At 37.5% G+C, this 20,142-nt stretch overlaps 1 protein-coding gene across 1 annotated transcript in view; it reads right to left on the bottom strand.

Annotated features, from left to right (window-relative positions):
* Window positions 1-20,142, bottom strand: part of ryr1b (ryanodine receptor 1b (skeletal)) — a 118,322-nt gene that overhangs the window by 77,765 nt on the left and 20,415 nt on the right. The window contains exons 2-20 of the mRNA XM_059330916.1: window positions 17,726-17,848; window positions 15,854-15,955; window positions 13,800-13,820; window positions 11,362-11,436; window positions 10,445-10,523; window positions 9,951-10,063; window positions 9,759-9,858; window positions 8,022-8,118; window positions 7,849-7,923; window positions 6,670-6,826; window positions 6,387-6,551; window positions 4,928-5,049; window positions 4,592-4,778; window positions 3,713-3,848; window positions 3,523-3,618; window positions 2,849-2,967; window positions 2,457-2,590; window positions 1,759-2,000; window positions 745-937 (exon numbers count right to left, since the gene is read on the bottom strand). Of these exons, the coding sequence (XP_059186899.1) occupies window positions 745-937; window positions 1,759-2,000; window positions 2,457-2,590; window positions 2,849-2,967; window positions 3,523-3,618; window positions 3,713-3,848; window positions 4,592-4,778; window positions 4,928-5,049; window positions 6,387-6,551; window positions 6,670-6,826; window positions 7,849-7,923; window positions 8,022-8,118; window positions 9,759-9,858; window positions 9,951-10,063; window positions 10,445-10,523; window positions 11,362-11,436; window positions 13,800-13,820; window positions 15,854-15,955; window positions 17,726-17,848 (2,336 nt within the window). The remainder of the gene's footprint in view (window positions 1-744; window positions 938-1,758; window positions 2,001-2,456; window positions 2,591-2,848; window positions 2,968-3,522; window positions 3,619-3,712; window positions 3,849-4,591; window positions 4,779-4,927; window positions 5,050-6,386; window positions 6,552-6,669; window positions 6,827-7,848; window positions 7,924-8,021; window positions 8,119-9,758; window positions 9,859-9,950; window positions 10,064-10,444; window positions 10,524-11,361; window positions 11,437-13,799; window positions 13,821-15,853; window positions 15,956-17,725; window positions 17,849-20,142) is intronic.

Here is a 20,142-nt window from a genome sequence, read left to right as displayed (position 1 = left end):
TGTCAAGCTGAATGAATCATTTAAGATATTCTGTAAGCTGACAGCAGCCTCTGAACCCACGTGTATCCATTGCATCAATATTTGTTACATTAATGTACTGTTATAAAGGCTAAATACAGACATTAACCTGAAGTCAATCATATTAGTAATTACTAATGCAACAAAAAATACAGGAACTTTAATGGAAATGTATATTATTTTACTATATATATATATATATATATATATATATATATATATATATATATATTTGTTATTATTACATATATACATTTTTTAAAAATATTTTATTACACAAAAAAGCGGTGTATATATCAGTTTGAGTGGGTCCATTCTGCCTAACAGGTTTTTTGGGGGGGTTTTTTAAACTTCTTTAAGTACACTGCAAAAAAGGTGTGTCTAAAAATAGATAAAAACACAAAATATGAGGGAAATTATTTTGCTGCATGAAGACATAATTTCATAAGCTTTTGTACGCTTAAAATAAGAAATTAACTCTTAAAACAAGATAAATTAAAGCTGCAAGTATCGAAGAACTGGCCCGAGCAGAGTCCACTGCAAATGATTTGTAATTTCTTATTTTAAGCGTACAACATGCTTATTTCTAGATTTAATAATCTTAATTTCAGAAATCTTGTCAAGTGAAATTATCTGTCCATGCAACAAGATCATTTCCCTCAGATTTACTGTTTTTATCTTGTTTTTAGACAAACCTTTTTTGCAGTGTATTTTTTTGGGACTTACTTGACTCCAGCAGAGAAGCTGATGACAGGGAAGAAGAGGCCGTCCACGTTGAAATTTTCAAACATGCCCTGAACCGGGTGTCCGTTAATACGGAAGGAGATGCTGGGCACGCTCAGATCCAGACAGCAGCTGACCACATCATCTGCATGCAGAGTGTGTGGGCTTGGTGAAGCCACCTGCCGAGGCACGGTACCTGAGGGGCGGAGCAGGGAGTGAGAAAGCCATATGACACGACCTCATGGGAAACAGTTAGTTAACCCTTTATCAGGCAAAGAACCATATTTGGTAACTTGAGCGGACAACGGACATCTATAACAGGTCTCCTCGCTCTCCGTGAGCTCATAGAAAAGTAAATCATACAGGATTCAAGCTTTCCTTTATTGTCATTGTATTAAAAAAGTATACAACTACATTTACGTGTGCTTCTCATATATAAGGTGCTTTAAAAAAGACATTTGCCTCTGGAATGCTCTTCCACTGACCTTACGCAGCATATAGTCCACTGACAGTTTTAAGAGAGAACTTAAAACATATCTCTTTAGGCAGGCTTTCCCCTGATGTTGATGTTTTCCCGGGCATATGTGAAGTTACCTGTTGTTGTGCTTTTGTGTGTTTTTTCTGTTAACTCCATATTTTACTGCATTTTATCCCTGATGTAAAGCACTTTGTGATTGTATCTATAAATACATTTTACTTACCTTACTTACTTTACTTACTTATTCAGACATTATGCATATGTAATAAGTAGTGTAAAAAGATAATAAATAGTTTAAAGGTAAAAGATAAAGTGGTGATGGATGCAAATTATGTGTTATTGTCTATTTAGGGTTTCTGTGGGAAAGAGACTATAATAAATATAATAATAATAGTGACTCAATTGACCTCGATTTGCAATATAAAAATGAAACATTTTGCAAAAAGTCTTGTAATATTCTCCAATAACACTTCAGGGTTGACATTTTCAATTTCAGGAGTGCCCTTTAAAGGGTTAATAAGTTAAGGGAACTATTTTACCTGACCACAGCATCAGTCCATCGTAGCCGTAGGAGTAGAGGTCGTCTCCCACCCCGTTTCCCCCCCACCCCTCTCCTCCTCCGGGGTACGGGCTGTAGCCCTCCGTCATGGCCCAGCCCACTCGCAGGTGGCTGGCCTGCGCCGTCACGAAGGGTTCCACGTAGTCCACCATCATCTCAAAGTACCATTTCTTATACTGGGTGGATCCCTCACATGTACCCAGGAAGATGTTGGGTCTTACACTGAGCACAAAAAAAGGAAAGAAATCAACAATAAGTTTTACAGACGATAGCTTTTTCATAGAGTGGTTAATGACTTTCATTTACAAGTTAAATATTATAATATATCATCTTATATATTATAAAATACTAGAGCCATGGCAAATAGTTCAAAACTTCATACATAACACTGACATTCAAATGCTGTATTTATACTTACCTACCAACTTGATATTTATACAATATTCTGGTCCTGTTGCACATTCTACTTATTTACATATTCTTATAGTCTTAGTATATTATCTATTGTATGTACATCCTTGATAGTCAAGTATCTATATGCATATATAATCATATTATATCATATCTTGTTATGTCATATCTTGATCATTTCCCTTTTTTAGACACCCCTTTTTTGCAGTGCAATGCCCTGACAACAAACAGTTTGTACCTTTTATACTGTACAATAAAACAACTAACCTGGTGACATAGTTCACAATGTTGGTCTGCAGCAAGAGGTCACGACCCGGGAGCAGATTTTCAGTGATGAGGTTCTGGTTGGACCTCACAGCTACACCATTACACACACACAGAGAGCGCAAGACATCCAAGACCTAAAGACAGAACAGAGATCACCTCTATGTTTAAATGTGGCAAAGCAACAATTCACATTGTCTTCCACTGGCTGCAATTGCTAAAGGAATTCCAAAACCAAGAAGTTTTTTTAGGAGCCAAATACACTTTCAGGATACTATATTTTTCCAAATCATCACCTGCAAAAGTGTCGGCAGCCTTGCCAGCTGGACCTAATAAATTGGCTGCAGGCTAATGTTACATTCCCACCTTGTTCCTGGCAAAGAGAGGAGACAAACCTTGTGGTTCCTTCCATGCTTGTCCAGGAGAGAGATGATGGATTTAATGTGGTTCTCCTGGATGATGTTCAGAACCTCGGGGCTTTCAATCAGCACACAGTACAGCACCTCGAGAATACCTAAATGACAGAAGACAGAGAGAAGAGGTGGGTTTTAAGAAGAGACTTAAAATGAGACAGCGAGGAGGCCTGTCTGATGTGCAGCGGCAATTTGTTCCAAAGTTTGGAGTTGCAATTACTACTAAGATATTAAGACATAGCATTAATAAGAATATGCTTAAAAATCAACACATAATACTTTAATAAACAAAAGTTTACGCATGAACTAGTCAGAGGAGATTTCTATTAAAATCATGTTTTTCTACTATGGAGAAAGGAATGTCAAAATAAAAATGATTAAATAAGTAAATGCCCTGATAAATAAATTAATAATGTTAATATATCATATTGATTTATTTCAGATGTTTGTATTTTTTAAATATTGGATTTTGGCAGCTTCCATCCTCCTTCGTCATTTGTGCTGGATTTGTGCCTGAAATCTAATAAGCCCTCAACAGTTTAAAGGTTTGAGTTGAATCTAATAACTACAGTAGATCCAGCCAACCCTAACAAGCAATTACTACTCAATTTTCATTAATGGGAGCTATCAGTGAATAGGTGAGGAACATCTGATACCTGAAGAGGCTTCCAGACGGTCCAGCTTGCTGACCAGCCAGTCCAGGTTGTCACAGAAGAGCGCGCAGTTAGAGCGGTTCCCTCTAATGAGGGAAGCTGTTCAGTGGAGACACAGAGAGTGAAAATAAGTTACTTTATTCAGTACATATGCCATTCAACTTGTACTTAAAGTTTATAGTGATTCTTTTACCCAGCAGCTCATAAAGAAGGTTGACAATCTCCTTCCAGGACTCTGCAGCTTCCTCTCCAGCAAATTCAGAAAAGTGCGCAGCAGTGTTGTAGACGTTGAGGCGGTCGATGCACTCCAGCACGATGGTGATCATTCCCTGAGAAACAAAACAAAAACCCATATGGGGACAAAAAGGTCATGAACACATCATTATTATGTTATTTCTATTGCTTTAGGTTTAAGGTTAGAATTCAGGCAATGACCCTCCTTATGGGCTGAAATATGTGCCACCAGAAACTGAATTTGAAGTATTTATATTTGAATTTGAATTTCTTAACTTGAATAATTGCATTAAAAAACTGAATTTTAATTTCATAATTTGAATTTGTATTGTTCAATTTGAATCATTGCATTGAAAAACTGAATCTGAATTATAATTTGAAATTTAATTTATTAGTTTTGGACTGAACATTCAGTTCTCACAATTCAAATTCAGTTCGCAAAAATTCAATTCAAATTTCCTGCGACGAACATCTGGGTAGTTGAGGCAGAGCAATCGAGCGCAGAAAACGGATGTGCTGATTGGCCGAAGAGGCGCTCTGTGTATCTGCTACCTATTGCTCTGCCTCAACTACCCGGATATAGTGAATTACAGTAATACAATCTCTTATTAATAGAAGCATGGATTACAGTCTCCAGATTTTGTAGGTTTTGTGTATCTGTGGTAGAGGTTATGGTGAGCCTCCAGGGAATAGATGTAAATTAGCACAATGTTCTCAAAAGTGATTAAAATAAGTGTATGTGATGTTATAGTAAAAAACTACTTATAGGGACAGACAGTAAAAATCAATACTCAAAGTCTGGAGCTGCGTGAGGCTTCACAGGCAGCATGCTGATTACCTCCTCTTGGAAGAGGTTCTGCCGGTTGCGGAGGGAGCGAAGTTTGGTCTGTTTCTCCTCGTGCTCCAGTTCCTCGTCAGGAGGACTAAAGTAGAAGATGAGATCCTGAAGAGAGAGGATGACCCCCTCAAGAGGGAGCGACACAGAACCTGGAGACTTGTTCTTTCCACCCAGAGAGTCCAAACCCCTGAAGAACACAAACAAACAAGCAACAGAATGTGAAAATGTGAAACATTTTTTATTCCTCTTTATTGTTTGATTTGTTCAGATCCAAAAAATGGTCAGATTACAAAGCTGTAAAAACATTATGAGAGCACATTGATGTTGAAGACCTACTTGTTGAACTGCCTGAAGAGGCCCATAGTGCTGAAAATCATTCGAGCTGCCTGAGACTCTTCAGTTTGGGAGCGGGACACAGTCAGGGCATCGTCCATGTGGCCCTCCTGGTGCAGAATGACCTGGACACATGGACAATATTATTACATTACAGATGGTATTCTCTCATCCTCGGTCCTTCCACGACGAGTGTCAGTGTCATTTTAACAGCTATTCAAGTTTGTTTATCTTGTTCTTAAGGTAATGGAAAAGGGAACGTTTAAGAGCTTGGCTTTAAATATCAAAGATATATGATATATATCATTTTATGACCTTTCTAAATCATGAAACTACAGTCAGCAAAGCAATCTCAAATGCAGAAAAATGAGCCACACAAACTTAACAAGGTGGTAGCATTGGTAGCGATATTTTTGTTTTCATCACATTTTCATTGTTGCATCTATCTATAAAGCAAGCAACTGACAGTTTATTGTTTTCAATTAAAGCAAGGCGCAAAAAGCTAATCTATTTGAATTTGTGCACTATATTTTTTTAAATCAAAATGGTCTCCCTGAGTTTCACTGTTGCTTTTACTCATATATCTATATATAAAAGCAAGAAGCGTCTGTGTGTGTCTAGGGCATATCTCTCTGACCGTTAGTCAGACTGACCTCAGATTTCGTATGTGTCTCGCACATGGCACGAAGGTGTGCATCCTCGATTTTGAAGATTTTTGAATTAATTTTATTAAAATATCATTATGTAGGACGTGTTGCGGCATTGCACTGTTTCCTATCGGACGCCTTTTAGGGGAGCTGCGCCGCCTTTTAGGGGAGCTCAGCCCCATTGTATGATAGACCTACACCTGGTCAGTAACACAATTCACTCTGGATTTCCACCCTGACTCATCTCATCTGTAAGTCTATTTAGCCTACCTATCTTTAGGAGTTTTAAAGTGGCTGCAAGGTTCGATTTTCCAATAATATTCGAATATTTTCCAGCAAATATCAATGTTCAATGTGTATGTTCTGGATGGTGTGGTACCTTATGAAAAGTAAGTGTTTTATGGATCCAATATAGTATATCAGCTAATTGGGTTCATGTTAATGTACTTTTAGTGCAGCATACTGCGTAATGTGCTATCTCACGATTAGCATGCTAAGCGGAGATTTAAGTCATTTCTTCTGCATCAGTTTGATCCATTGAAAACAGTAAAAAACAATGCTTTATTATCTGACAGCTAATACGGACAGAAAGATAGCGTTTCTGTGTTATTTAAGGTTACACTAGCAAGAGGCATTAGCATTACCTATAAAATACAATCTCACACTATACGAATACATACTTCCTACGGGCACTGCACTAGTAATTAAATTTTGAAAAAGAGTCTGGATGTTATACATGCTCAGCTGTGACTCAGTGTTTGCTGCCTTATTAGGACAGCTACTATCTTAATTTGATCCCCATGGCAGATCCTAACCTTTCTCTTCATCATTCCCAGACGAGCAGCCTTGGCATCCAGGGCGGCGTATGTGAGCCACAGGCCTGTGGACACATGCTGGACAAAGCACATGGACTCTCCGTACTTTATCTCTGGAATGCCCATCCCCTCAACATCACGCTTCTGAGCCACCTCTGACTTCTCCTGCTCAGGGGAACCAGAGGGGAAAGAGATCGGAGGAAGAGAATCACAGAGAGGTTAATGAGAGAATTATTCACAGCAAAACAACAGATGGAGAGAAACTCGAAATGTTAATTCTGACCTTCGAAGCACGGAAGCAGAAAGCGGATAGTTTGGTGTTGGCCTTCTCCGGGTCAACCACCAACAGACCCTTCTCCTCATCCATACACAGGTACCGGCCTGTGGTGATGTGGCGAATACGGAAAGACTGCCCCCATTTCATGTGGCCACCGCTCCAGCTAACAGAAGAAAGTGGAATACAATAACATTTTTATTAAAAAGCTAGTAAAGTCTTTTAATGACTTCTATATCATTTCATCTCTCTGGGGCCAAAAATGTTGTCCTAATATATCTCCACGGAGGCCCTGGGTAGGGCTGGGCGATATATCGATATAAAAATATATCGATATATTTTTTAATTAGACCATATCGCATATATCAATATAGTTTAAAAAAATGTCTGTTCTTTGTATATAACTGCTGCCCTTACTAGGGTTTGTCATATTTAGTTATTTTGTAATGTTTGTTATTCTTTTCTAATATAAATATATTTATTTAAGAAAAAGATTGGCTTATTTTATTTCATAGGCTATTTTTATTTAAGATACTTTTTTATTTAAATGTGCACTTTTATGGAGCTTTGATTTTAACAAAAAGGTTCTCCTGTTGTTATACAGTATTTATGTTCACTTAAATAAAATAGTTTCAATAAAACTACTTGTGTTATGTCATATTTGGCTTTGACTTCAACTCTCACTCACTCTCACTTTGCGAGAAAAATATCTAAATATTTCGGGATATAACTTTTGGTCCATATTGCCCACCCCTAGCAGGAAGACCCAGAACATGGTGGAGGGATTATATCTCTCTCCTGGCCTAGGAACGCCTCGGGGTCCCCCAAGAGGAGCTGGACGTTGTTGCTGGGGAGAGGGACATCTGGAATGCCCTGCTTAACCTGCTGCCCCCGCGACCCGGCCCCGGATAAGCGGAGGAACATGGATGTATCCATGTAATCAGTTTGATTATGGTTGAGGCATGTTGTTGCATGTTCCAATCCTTTCCCTACGTTTCCTATTTCTATTTTTCCAACAGCTAAAGAAAAACTATTTAAATAATTCCAACAATGCTTATGTTTACACAGAGATTATTAACAAAAATACTCTACACCCAACACCTCAGATTTATCACTCTGAGAAGAAAACTTGTCAGCAAGCATATCTGGCTCAAATGTCTTATGTAAGAGCCTTGAGGGGACAATTACCAGATTCTGAGAGGCTCCAACCTCCACAGGGATCGAGCCTGACTGCACACAGCACCGCCTTCATAGTGAGCCACCCTGTAGCAGAGTCAGGGCAGAGACACAGACAATCATATGGTATCAGATTAACAGGATATTTGGCTGCTGAAAAACACTCTGTATCCTCTTCCTCTCACCTGCGCTTTTCCTCTCCTTCCTCTGGCGTGGCGATGGCCAGACACTCATCCATGTGGCCGTGGAACAGCCTGAGAACGTGACCTCCTGTCAGGAACCCTGAGAGGAAGAATACACAACACAATGAATCTCTAAATGTCTCTTTCTGATCAAAGTACACTGCAAAAAAGGAGTGTCTAAAAACAAGATAAAAAGACTAAATCTGAGGGAAATGATCTTGCTGCATGGACAGATAATTTCACTTGACAAGATTTCTAAAATTAAGATTATTCAATCTAGAAATAAGCATGCTGTACGCCTAAAATAAGAAATTAACTCTTAAAACAAGATAAATTAAAGCTGCCAGCAGCGATGAACTGGCCCGAGCAGAGTGCACTGACAATTATTTGTTTCTTACCAAGATAAAAAAAAAACTTTAGATTTAGAAGTGTTATATAATTCATCTTGTTTTAAGAGTTAATTTCTTATTTTAAGTGTTCAACATGCGTATTTCTAGATGTAATAATCTGAATTTAAGAAATCTTGTCAAGTGAAATTATCTTTCCATGCAGCAAGATCATTTCCCTCAGATTTAGTTTTTTTAGACACACCTTTTTTGCAGTATATGTTTCAATGTCTGCATGTGCATATATGAATTGAGCAGCACTGGTGGCTAGACAGAATTGTCAACTCTGTTTTTACCTTCAGCCTGACATTACCTCCTGTCTGTGAAGGAGGGGGATACGATTTTCCAACACTGCAGGGGTTTTAAAAGTGGAGTTGTGTGAAATAAAAACAAACTTCTAGGCTGTGCAATTTTGAGAAGACCTGCATTTTATATAGACGAACAGCTTGAAAACAATTTGACACCAGTTGACTAATCATTAGTTCCGCCACAGTGCTCACTGGATCTACAACAGATAACGAAACAAGTGGATGGATTCAAAGGACTGGATCCAGGCAACAACACTAGCCATGTTTCTTTTAGGGGGAAGAGGGAAAGTCTCAGGCCACGCCCTCTCAAATGTCCACTCACTCTGCATGTCTCCATTACAAAAAGGCCCCCAGAGGGATTTACGAGACTCCAGAGGTGATGTATGGTTTTCGATCGGCATCACTAACTGCACAGAGTGTCCGGTGCTTGTTGTAAACAAACAGAGATCACTAAGTGAACACCTCCTGCAGCAGCAGCACATACACACTGTACTGCTACAGAGCTAACTGTTAGCCTGTTAGCACATACACACTGTACTGCTACAGAGCTAACTGTAGCAGTGCAAGGACTGTGTCGCTTCGACTCATTCTTACTCTGTGGGGCTCGTTAAGAAGAGTAAGAACGAGTCTCCAAAAGTCTCCAATAATACCAGAAAAAGTCACTGGATTTGTCTCTCGTCACTTTCTTGAAAAATAGTCGCTAAGGGGGTCTGAAAAGTCACTAAATATAGCAACAAAGTCACTAAGTTGGCAACACTGCTTCGCCGGCTTTTACAAATGGTGTGTTGTTGTTTTGGCGTCGAGTACTACGTCACATCCTGCTTAGCATTCTATCCAATCAGCAACCAGGCTTTTTTCAGGGGAGAAAAACAGCCCTGCTCTTCTACAGGGACAAAAAAAGTCCAGACAAAAGTCTGCTCCAGACAGCTCGTATTCAAATTAGGTGTTTTTCGGCGAGTGAGACCCGCCTCATTCCGGGTTTTGGGCGGTAGTGGAAACAGCCCTACTGCTAGCTGTAGAGCAAAATGTGTAAAGCAGATTTGTACCCTCAGCAAGTTCACATCCTGAACTAATTGGATTCATGTTCCACAGAGTCTGCATGAAGGAAGCATCCACCATCAGATCCCCACTGGCGTAGGATAAGTGCTGAGGACAAAAGAGGGAGACAGGTTGAGTTTAGAACAGCTTATAGTACATGTCTAAATCCTGCATTGTGTAAAGGCTCTAAAGAGTCTTACCAGGTATCTCTCAGAGGACACGCTCACAAGGATGAGGTCATCTCCCACCCTGACCTTTTCACCTTCTGACCTTTGCTTGGAGGCTGGATGAATGGTCCACCAACAGGCCTCACCTGCAAGAAGAGAAAGAACAAACTACGTCAGTTTCCACACAGAGATTGAGACTTTCAAATGATATATATTCATAAAATGTGTTCACCTACAACATACTGCTCCCACTGCTTCCTCACAGTAACCCTCCCAATGTTTATATTTCACAAACTGCAGTGAAATAAATGTACTGCACTAAAAGATATGTACTGCTGACTCAGTTTATGTCAGTAGTTTCAAGATGTCCGACTCAGCAAAATTCAAATGCCGTATTTAATTCAGAATTTCACAAAAAATAAGCAATGCTACTAGAGGAAAATGGGTTTCAGTAATCACTTAATGCAGGCTTAGAAAATGAGAGCATTCAGTTGTATGTTGAAAAGGATTTCCAGGTTTGGTTTTACCAGTGGAGTCTTCTTGTAAGCCCACGTCAAAGGCCAGCTTGTCCGTGAGTGACCGAGATGTAGTCAAACAGCTCAGGTACTAGGGAGAAATGTCTTCATTAGGACATGACCACAATTTTGACAAAATGCAGGTTAAAAATGTGTCTATAAACTAGGGCTGCACAGCTAATCGAATTTTAGCCGCCATGATTAAATTAACCTGATCATCGGCGATATTTCCATTTTAAAATGCGGCTCTCCTGCATATCTAATCAAGCACTTTCTACACCAGTAGTCAACCAACCACCAGGGGGCGGGGCCGTTTTTCTCCACTGAAAAAAGCCTGGTTGCTGATTGGATAGACCGTTAGCAGGATGTGACGTAGTACTCGACGCCACAACAACACGCGACTTTTCAAAAAAAGCCACTACCGACAAATCCAGCGACTTTTTCTGGTGTTATTAGAGACTTTTGGAGACTCATTCTTACTCTTCTTAACGAGCCGCTGGCCCCGACGACTCGTTAAGAAGAGTAAGAACGAGTCGAAGCACCACAGTCCTCCTGCAGCAGTCTCTCCCAGCTGCAGAGCCGGAGGGGATGTTAACCCCTTAGCGTCCAGTCTGCAAATTGCAAACAGGCTAACTGCTAGCTCTGTAGCAGTACAGTGTGTATGTGCTGCTGCAGGAGGTGTTCACTTAGCGATCTGTTTGTTTATAATAAGCACCGAACACTAAAAGCTGTTCCTATTATTTGTTTAAAAGTAGTGCAATAAAAATCCAGATGTTTTCCCTAACCTGATGAATAATCATGATTAATAATCGTGATTATCATTTTGGCCATAATCGTGCAGCCCTACTATAAACCATAGCAAAGACGCTGGAATTAAACAATGCTTTGTGTTATTAATTTTCTTAAAAACACGTTGGATGCAGTCTTACCATGCCTGAGTGGTAGTGCCTCAGAAGGATGGCGTGGCCGTACAGTAAGGTACGATGACCTCCACCTTGGGACGACTGGAAGGAAAGAAGAAGAGTGTTATCTATCAGAGCAGCCTGTCAGGACTGACCACTTCAGATACACCTTGATCACACAGGGAGGAAACAAGATACATTATAGAAGGTCCAGGGGTCAGAAGCACATTATTAAGAGTCCAAACTGTCTTTATTTCCTTTCAAGCGTGAAGGGAAATTAAAGCAAACTTTTGGAATGTTGCAAAAAAGAAATGCAATCGAAGGTGCAAGAGTAAAAAGTTATTTAAGAAATGTCGGTACAGGAAAGATTAGAATGGGACGAATAAAACGGATGGGCAAAATGAATACTAACAATTGTGACAATTTACAACTTTAGCTTGTATTGAAGCCTCATTATTGTAAAATCCTTGAAAAGAACGCTACTAGTATAAATAATATGGAGTCATTTGTGGTCATTTATTATGGAAATATATTAATTAACATCTCCACGTCACTAAACAATGACTTTTTCCTAAAGCACATACTGTACAGAACATGTTAGGGTCCATTCTTTTAAAAAATATAAGAGGAATAACAACAAGAACCACATCAATAACAAAGCAGTGTAGGGATATTGCTGAAACTGGGAAATAATTTCTCAGAGAAGGTATCACAATGATGTGACTGAATTAGCGACACACATTAAAACTTTGAATCTGAAGATTACAATCCCACATAAAGGCAAATATAACATTAATCCATCCTACCTTTTCTCAACATCCAGCAAGGATGCAACGAGAAAACACAATTACTGCAACAGTTGTAGATAGATTAGCCAAAACAACTGTTTAGTGCAGCCAACAGGAAGATAAGGCTCAGCCTTTCTGTGGGGTTAAGCACCCATAATCCACTGGATGAGTCGGGGGCAGGTATGTCAAGTGTTAGCACTATACCATTAGCTCTGGTCTGTATTAGCGCCAGGCTTGGTTGGGACAGGTGGTGCTGTGTGATTTTGTGTCTGTTAAGAGGAAGATAGGCCTGTCTGGGGCTTTGGGGGTATCTGGTTTCCCCATCCATGCAACAGAGGTGGGAGGGACCCCCCACTGGGCTGCATGCCATGCTATTCTCATCCTCCTGCTTCATCCACATGTTCCAACTCCTGTGAGGCCAGAAACTTACCAAACGAGCCCCGATAAGCACCTAATAAAATGCTGCGAATAAAGAGCCTATCTTAGGTTTCACAAGCACAAGAGTTCTTTGACCCATCTTTAAAGGAAGCTGAAAAACATTGTTTTCTGTTAATATTCTGAGCTGAATCAGTCTCTACTGTAATACGTGATGCTCTTTCTTCAGGCCGTATGCAGTGGCTCCCTAAAATTACACCAAATTAAGTTTATTTTCCATTTCTTTACATTTTAATTTTCATTGATTGTTGGTGTAGGCCGAAAGCAATTTGTATTCTTCAATTATAAAATTTGTTGCTTATATACGGCATTACATTTTATGTTATTTTTACATTTTAGTCAACTAACGTGTGCACCATAGCTTCAGAAAGTCTACGGCTCTGCATCTTAACATTAAATTTTACTCTAAATTTAACCTCTAAAAGTCTAGTTTTGAGTTTCCCTTCGATTTTGGAATCTCTTGAAATGTTTCCTTAGTGTCCAGCATCTCATTTGCACTTGGGTTGTGGCTGCATTCTGACAAAATCATACTAATAAATGCTCATTATGATCTATTAGTATTGTTGGTAGGCTAATTTAGACTCAGTAGGTAGTTTCATCTTCATTGTGAGGCTTAAAATAAGGTAAAATAAGGCTCCATTGTGATATTTTTCTCTTTTTTTTTTGACCAACAATGGCTCTTTACCCTGGTATATGGTTTTATTAAGATACCTGTTAATATGATCTACAGCAGCTGTAGTTATATGTCAACAAACTACTTGATATCTATCCTGATTTGAACAACCTTCAAACTCTTCCCAGCAGTGTGAAAACTTAAAAAGCACAACAAAGACTATGCCAGAACATTGTGCTGAAATAAAATGAACAGAAAGCAAGGTGAGGCAGCGTAATATTTATGATGAAGAGCATGAGGATTAATGTGGTGGTGCTTTGTCTGCATGAAATGCAAATGAGGGATGCATTGTGATACCTTGCTAGAACTCCTTGCTATTATAGGGCAGATAATTTAAATTTAAAGACAATGGACTTGTTTACTTGGACCCCATCAGTTGCTCTATCTAGAAATTAATGATAAGCGCACAGAGCGATCACCACCTAAACAGATATGAACCAAGACGTGTGAATGATACAGCACAATTTCACTTAATAGGACACCCAGCGGGCAACAGGACAGGAACGAGGACAGTTGCCAGGTTGGTTGAGACACACGTTACAGGAAAAAAGACATATTAACAGACATACCCATTGGTCCAAATCGACTGCCTGCTTGGCAGAAAGCAAGAGAGGAAGGGGAGTGGAGGGGGTGTCAGATAACAAGTAAAAAAAATCTGAATTAAATAAAAAGCAAAGAATAAGTCCATCTATGGTGCTCACACATAGACTGAAGAATTGTTATGTTCAGTATGCTTCATGATGGACAAACATAAGTTTAGCATCTATATTTCAACAAAAAAGTAGTCCCACTAAAAAAAAAACAACAACATGTTGGTGGTTTTACCGGTTTCACTGTAACAGGCATATAATGTAATCGGGGGTCTCAAACTCAAATTACCTGGGGGCCGCTGGAGGCAGTATCAAATTACCACATAAAAAAGACACAAAATGAGAGAAAAAAACTAAATTACTACAAAAAGACACAAAATGAGAGAAAAAAGACACAAAATTACTACAAAAAGACAAAGTTATAAAAAAGACACAAAATGACAGAAAAAAAAAATAACTTTAAGAAGAAACAAAATGACCAAAAAAAGACACAAAATTACTAAAAAAGACAAAAAATTACCAAAAAAAGACACAAAATTATTAAAAAAGACACAAAATTATATTTTTTAAAAAGTAATTAAAGGGATCTTCCACACACAACACAGTAAAGTGCCATTAATATAAAACTCACATTAAACTTTCATATCAAGGTGGGGGCCACAAAATATCATCAAAAGGGCCGCAATTGGCCCGCGGGCCGCGAGTTTGAGACCCCTGATGTAAATTATAATCAGTTTATTAAACACATAAAACCCCTTTTATCATCTGTAAGGCAAAATCCTTTATACCTTGTTCACGTAATATATTGTAATGATAGTGGGATCAAAATATGTTAGAAATATGAGCTTCATATATTAAAAAATAAATATCAGAACTGATTGAAAAAAAATATATATATATTTAGTTTAAAAAAACACAAAAAAACAGAGATAGATCTGATACCTCTTGGATGGAGACGTGTTGAATACAACACAAGACAAAACATGTAAAAAGGACATTTTTCGCTATATAGAAGCCACCTTTGATGCAGCTTCCAGGTTTTGTGCCAAACTAGGAGCTAAACATTTCTTTGTTACATACGGGACATAGAATTAAATTGGTGCTCATTTTCTCATGTTAACTATGTAAGAAAACAGACAGAATTTCCAAAGATGTGGAAGTGTTGCTCTCAGTTGGAAAAAAAAGCATAAGCAAATCTGTCAACAAATTCAGATGATATATCTGGAAACTATATTCACAATCCCAATTAAAATGAAAGAATTCAGTCCTGTGGCAGAGAAAGGGACAGGAAGGAGACAGGTGCAGTATAATATATTGCAAAAGGATGAGATTCATTTTAAAGAGTCAGCCAGGATGAGAAAAATCTTTCGACCAAAGTCTATTTCTCTATTTGTCATTCATGGCCAAATTCCCCTAAAGCATCTACCGTACTTGATCTTTCACATCTCAAAAGCAAAAAATATGGACAGGTCTCCATCCTCTCCAGATATTCTTTAACCCTTTGGAGTCTTGGGCTATTTTGTCCATTTTTTAAATACTTTTCATTCTGCCACTTGGAAAAAATAGTGTAACATGCATATTTAACATATTTAACATCGCTATCATACTTTTTTTTTTTTTTTGCACAATCTCATTTATGTAACCTGATAATTATTTTTTCACTTTGACTTACTGGATAAACATTTTGAACCCAAAAGAAACCAAAAAACAACAAAATCTGATTTTTAAAAAAGTATGTTTTTTTCCCCCCTTGGAAACAATAACGCCCAATGAGTTTTAAAGGTTGCAAATGTGTTTACAGGTTGCAAATATAACATATAATGTTTATATTTTTATACTAAATATGTCTGACCTTATCTCTGTTTTACTTTCATCATTAAACAAAACCTGGAGTTCCAAGCCAGAACTTTAGAGGGAAAGGTGACGGCGTCGCCACGTTTTTTATGTTGTGACGTCATGAAGAAGTAATGATTTCACTGACTCAAGAGGATTAACTCTTTAACTAATTTCTGTATTTCTGTTTTTTAACCTACATCAGTCATCTCCACCGTGTTGGCCAGCATCTCCTGCAGAGCGCGGACCGACAGGGACTGCTCCAGAATGAAGGCACATATGGCCAGGTCCGGGGGCACATTCTGCACAGAGGGGAAACAAAGTTCATGAAAAGCAAGATAACACACAATGGCTGTATCCCAAAGTCAAGGAAGGATCCTCAAACAGCTGAATTTAAAGGAAACTACGTCATTGACAGCTGGAGGACTGTCCCAATGTCCAGGATCCTCCAGAGGACAGAGTCCTTCTGTTAACCAATTCCCAAGGATGCATGTGTGTATCCTCCCTGCGCTCCGACTACCCATAATGCCTTGCACACACCGGTCTACAGGGAGATTTAAAAATGGCGAGCGTAGAAACAGCGACGACGGCAGCACGATATGAAGAAAATGATAACGCATGTTTATAAATTCAACCACATAAAAGTACATTAAGTAGTTTTAAGTGAAATTAGTCCTACCTTGACGACAGTAAAACCCTGCTTTAATAAATGCATCAATAATAATAATCCAAAATATATTTTGAATATATATATAATTCTGAGTGGACCCATTCTGCATAACAAGTACTTTTAGTGTTGATACTTTAAGTACATTTTGATGCTGATTCTGTTGTACTTTAACTTGAGTAAGTTTACACTATTATCACATAACTTACAAAACTTGTGTTCATAATCAAGCAAAACATATGTATAAACAAATGTCAGAATATTTAGCTAAAAGATAATAAACATCATCTTGATACATTACCGGTTAAGTTAATTGATGCTGTTTCAGTCGGCTAAAGTTATTAATTGTTAATTCATATACATGCATCAGATGAGGTACTATGTGCAAATTTAATACATAGCTATGCCATTCAGGAAGTTATACATTTGTAATCCTATAAGAGCATGTTTCTGTTTTGTTTATTGGGTTAATTTTGTTTTGTTTGTTTGTTTGTTTTTCCCATTTCTTTATCACTGAGGGTGGGGGTGGGGGCTGATGTTTCCCTTGTAGTTGTGATGCATGTTTATAAAACTGAAAACTTATAAATAAAATATGTAAAAAAAAGAAAAAAAAGTTATACATTTGTTTATTGTGTAAACAGGGATCGACATTCCGCTATTATCCAGTATTGTTATTTATAAATAACTGTTATTGTACTGTAAAATAAAATTTAAAAAATCCCAGAACACATCTCCATGGTGAGTTCTGCTCCGCTGCTTTTATGAAACTAAGTAGCGGCCAAATTCATCCAGGATCAGTGAAATATTCAGGTTTGTGGCTTTTACTTGCTAAATCGTGGAGATTCAACCTTAAAGCATCTTCTTCCATTTCCACTAATATAATAATAATAATAATAATAATAATAATATAATATGTGTCGGAGTGCTGATGCCAAAGACACATCCAAGTCATTTTTGACTTTAATACTTTATTTTTGGATAGGGACAGTGCACATTAATGAACATCGAAAAATGTCTTTGTAAATATGCCGGATTATAGCAAGGCTGCTAGTTTGCATCCGTAGTCCCTAAAATAATAAAAATAAATACAAATATAAAAGACAGCAAGTGCATAGGTAAGATACAAATAGAGGAGACAACACACACACAACACATATCTGACCCAGACAGGATATAACTATGCAATAAAAAGTAATGTTCAAGTAGTCATGAACTGGTTTAGAAATCTAAGCTCTTAGAGCTGAATGTAATCAGGACTGAAGGTTGTTATATTGTGGTTATCACAGTGAAAGGAGGACTCTGGCCTCGTCTCTGGAAGACCCAAATCTGAAGGAAGGATCATTGACATTGGGATACAGCCAATAACAGCCCAAACAAAAGGGAAGAAAGGATGCCAACATCTTACCTGAGCGTTGGATGTGGTTTCCAGGAAGCAGAGACGGTTCCCGAAGCCCTCGCAGGACAGACATAGTTTAATCTGCTGCTCCTTCAGGACGGAGGCAGTGCACTGCAGACAGACCTGGTCATCCTGCAACCAATAAAAAAACACTTTATTCACTAGCTATTCCTTTTCGGACACATATTTTATGTTACTAATTTCAACCATAGCTTTATTTCCCTTACACACTGTAAAAAATGTCTGTAGATTTTATGGTGAAAAACTACTAAACCATGACAGTAAAAGACCGTAAAATGATAAATGGGTTAATTCCGCTTCAGTAACAATGAAACACCGTAAATGTATATATCAGCCAAAACAGTATTTTTTTTTTTTTTTTTTTACAGTTTTTTCATTTTTCGAAAAAATACATTACTCCACTGAAAAATACACTGTCATTGTGTGTGTAACAAAAATATACTGAAATATATATACAAGCATCACTGTAATTTTTGCATTTATCTTTTGTAAAAATACTTTTTCTCACTGTTAAATGTACTAAACACCATATCGCTAACAAAAATATACTGTAATATTTAATGGTAAAATCTTTAATTCATGCGGCATTTATTAAGTATTTTCTTGTCAATAATATGGCAGAACAGTGTTTCTTTTGATGGAAAAACTTTTTATTTATACAGAAAAAAATTGAATAAAATGGCAATCTTAAACTTGAAATCAACAGTGCCAATATCTTTTAATGTCATATTAAAAAAAGTTCTACCGTATTTATTAAGGTAAAGTTCTGGCAACCACAGCTGCCATTTATTTACCATAAAAACAACAGTTGTTTTTTTTTTTTTTTAAGTGCATTATTGCTGCTGCTTGTCCCTGATATGCCTGCTTTTTCCTATTTCGTACACATTGTTTTGTGTTTTTATAGCACTTCCTGATTCTGGCTTGTCTTTGCACTGCTGTGTACAACCCTGACCTTTTATTGACTAAACTGGCACATACTAGAAACAAAATAGAATGGCACAAAAATAGGCACTCGCTGTTCAGTACACAACAACTACAAGCATCCAACTCAAGGAGACACTTTCGTTGGCTGCTCTTTTTTTCCAAATGCATTTACTTTAACCCAGCTTTTAGTTCCATTTACACCATGAAGCTCAGACACAAAGAAAGAAATCGGGAAGCTTTTAAATTTAGAGCACAATGGGACTGGAACGATTTGCCAAAATCACTCATATTTATAACTTGTAGTCATGACTTCAAGGCGTCTTGCTTGTTTACAGGTAGGCTCAGTACTTTTAACATCATATTATTTTGTTGGTGTTACAGTGTGAAATATATTTTTGTAGATGACACAGAGATGTGTGGTTTGAGAGCTGTTATTTGTGTGCTCTTGTTAATGTTATGATGTTGGTTGTTTTGTGCCACTTGTATTATTTCATTTTAGTACCATTACTGTTATTTATGTGAACATTTCTGTTAACTTCCATGTTTTTGTGTCTGAGGAACCCTTTTAAAACAAGCTGGTGCACCTCAGGGACTCTTCCTCAAATTTGAATTTGATATGAATAAACAGAAAAACTAGATGTTACCCCATTTATTAAGGGCAGATATTCAATATATATCCTGATATTTTTATCGCAAAGTGAGAGTCAAATATGACATGTCACAAGTAGTTTTATTGAAACCGTTTATTAAAATGAACATAAATACTGTATAACAACAGGAGTACCTTTTTAAAAAAAATCAAAGCTCCATAAAGTGCACATATAAATAAAAAAATATCTTAAATAAAAATAGCCTATGAAATGAAATAGTCTAATGGTGGTATAGTTTGTCCGAAATTAGCGGCTATCGGGTCCCTGGTTTCGAATCTCAGGACTCATGGGTCAAGAACTATTTGTCAAAAATAGCAACAAATTACCACATTATGGGATTTTCAAAAATTACCCTTTCAAAAAAAGTCTATACTATAGCATGTCTATTTTTGTCAAAAATGGTCAAATTTTAATATCCCTAAAAAATGCTTACAGTACAAAATATATAAATATGACAAACCCTAGTAAGGGCAGAATTTATGTATAAAAATTGAACTATATCGATATATGCGATATGGTGTAATTCCATATCACATTTAAAAATATATCGATATATTTTTCATATCGATAAATCGCCCAGCCCTACTGTATGGAAATCAATTAGCATGTCACTGTAAGGTAACGCAGTAGTAACACTACTATGTAGGTAACACTGCCATGCAACAATGAAATGGATTGATTAGACAACTAAAGAAAGTTTCTAATAATTGATGTTCATATTATTCAGAAGTTAATAAAAAACACTTTCTGCCTGCTAAGTAAAAAAATGCATTAAAAATCTAAAATACAAAGATATGTGAATAAGTGAGCAGAAAAACAAATTTGTGGTTA

Source organism: Centropristis striata, chromosome 4, assembly GCF_030273125.1.
Source record: "Centropristis striata isolate RG_2023a ecotype Rhode Island chromosome 4, C.striata_1.0, whole genome shotgun sequence".
Lineage (NCBI taxonomy): Eukaryota > Metazoa > Chordata > Actinopteri > Perciformes > Serranidae > Centropristis > Centropristis striata.
Note: the sequence above shows the minus strand (reverse complement) of the source record. Positions and strands in the feature narration are given on the sequence as shown.